Source organism: Sinocyclocheilus anshuiensis, unplaced genomic scaffold, assembly GCF_001515605.1.
Source record: "Sinocyclocheilus anshuiensis isolate Anshui unplaced genomic scaffold, SAMN03320099.WGS_v1.1 C32093803, whole genome shotgun sequence".
Taxonomy (NCBI): domain Eukaryota; kingdom Metazoa; phylum Chordata; class Actinopteri; order Cypriniformes; family Cyprinidae; genus Sinocyclocheilus; species Sinocyclocheilus anshuiensis.
The window spans coordinates 1-688 of record NW_015610677.1 but is presented as its reverse complement, the minus strand read 5'-3'; the positions used below and the strand labels follow the sequence as shown (position 1 = coordinate 688).

The following is a 688-nucleotide window of genomic DNA, read 5'->3' as shown; positions in this document are numbered from 1 at the left end:
TTCAGATTCCATTCAGGACAAATCTAAATTACTAAATATTGACGGTGGACTTAAACTGAGTTTTTTAGGTGATCTCATCCATGTCAGTGGAGCAGCAAAGTATCTCAAAGACACAAAAACATCTTTCAAACAGCAGAGACTTACGTTACATTATCATTCAACAAGCCGATTTGAAGAATTGACTGTGAACCATTTGCCTTTTAGAGATATGGCTGATGATGATCTTGATATAGCCACACATGTGGTGACAGCAATCCTGTATGGAGCAGATGCCTGCTTTGTGTTTGACAGAGAAGTTTCCTCAGATGAGGACAAAAGCACAGTAGAAGGAGAAGTAAAAGTGGCTCTTGAGAAACTGCAGGGTGCTGTTTCAGTGGGTGCAAATGCGGCTCTAAATGTGAATCACAGTCAGCAAACTGCAGTCAAAAAATTCACATGTACATTTTATGGCGACTTTCAGCTGCCGTCTAACCCAACGTCTTTTGAAGATGCTTTGAAAGTTTTCACTGATCTTCCAGAACTGCTGAAAGATAATCAAGAGCTGGCGATTCCACTGAGAGTTTGGCTTTATCCTCTGGACAAACTTCACAAAAGAGCTTCAAAACTTCATAAAGACATCAGCATGGATCTTATCATGAAGATAGAATCAGTGATTGAGAGTTTAAATACAGCTGAGATGAAATGCAGT

General features: G+C 39.7%; 1 protein-coding gene across 1 annotated transcript; it reads left to right on the top strand.

The window, feature by feature from the left end:
- Positions 1-7: 7 nt before the first annotated feature.
- On the top strand, positions 8-649 carry LOC107682348 (neoverrucotoxin subunit beta-like; the record flags this gene model as incomplete). The annotated part of the gene is made up of 1 exon (XM_016478616.1): positions 8-649. A coding segment is annotated over one exon (642 nt), but the record flags the coding sequence as incomplete, so codon positions are not given.
- Between the last annotated feature and the right edge of the window lie 39 nt (positions 650-688).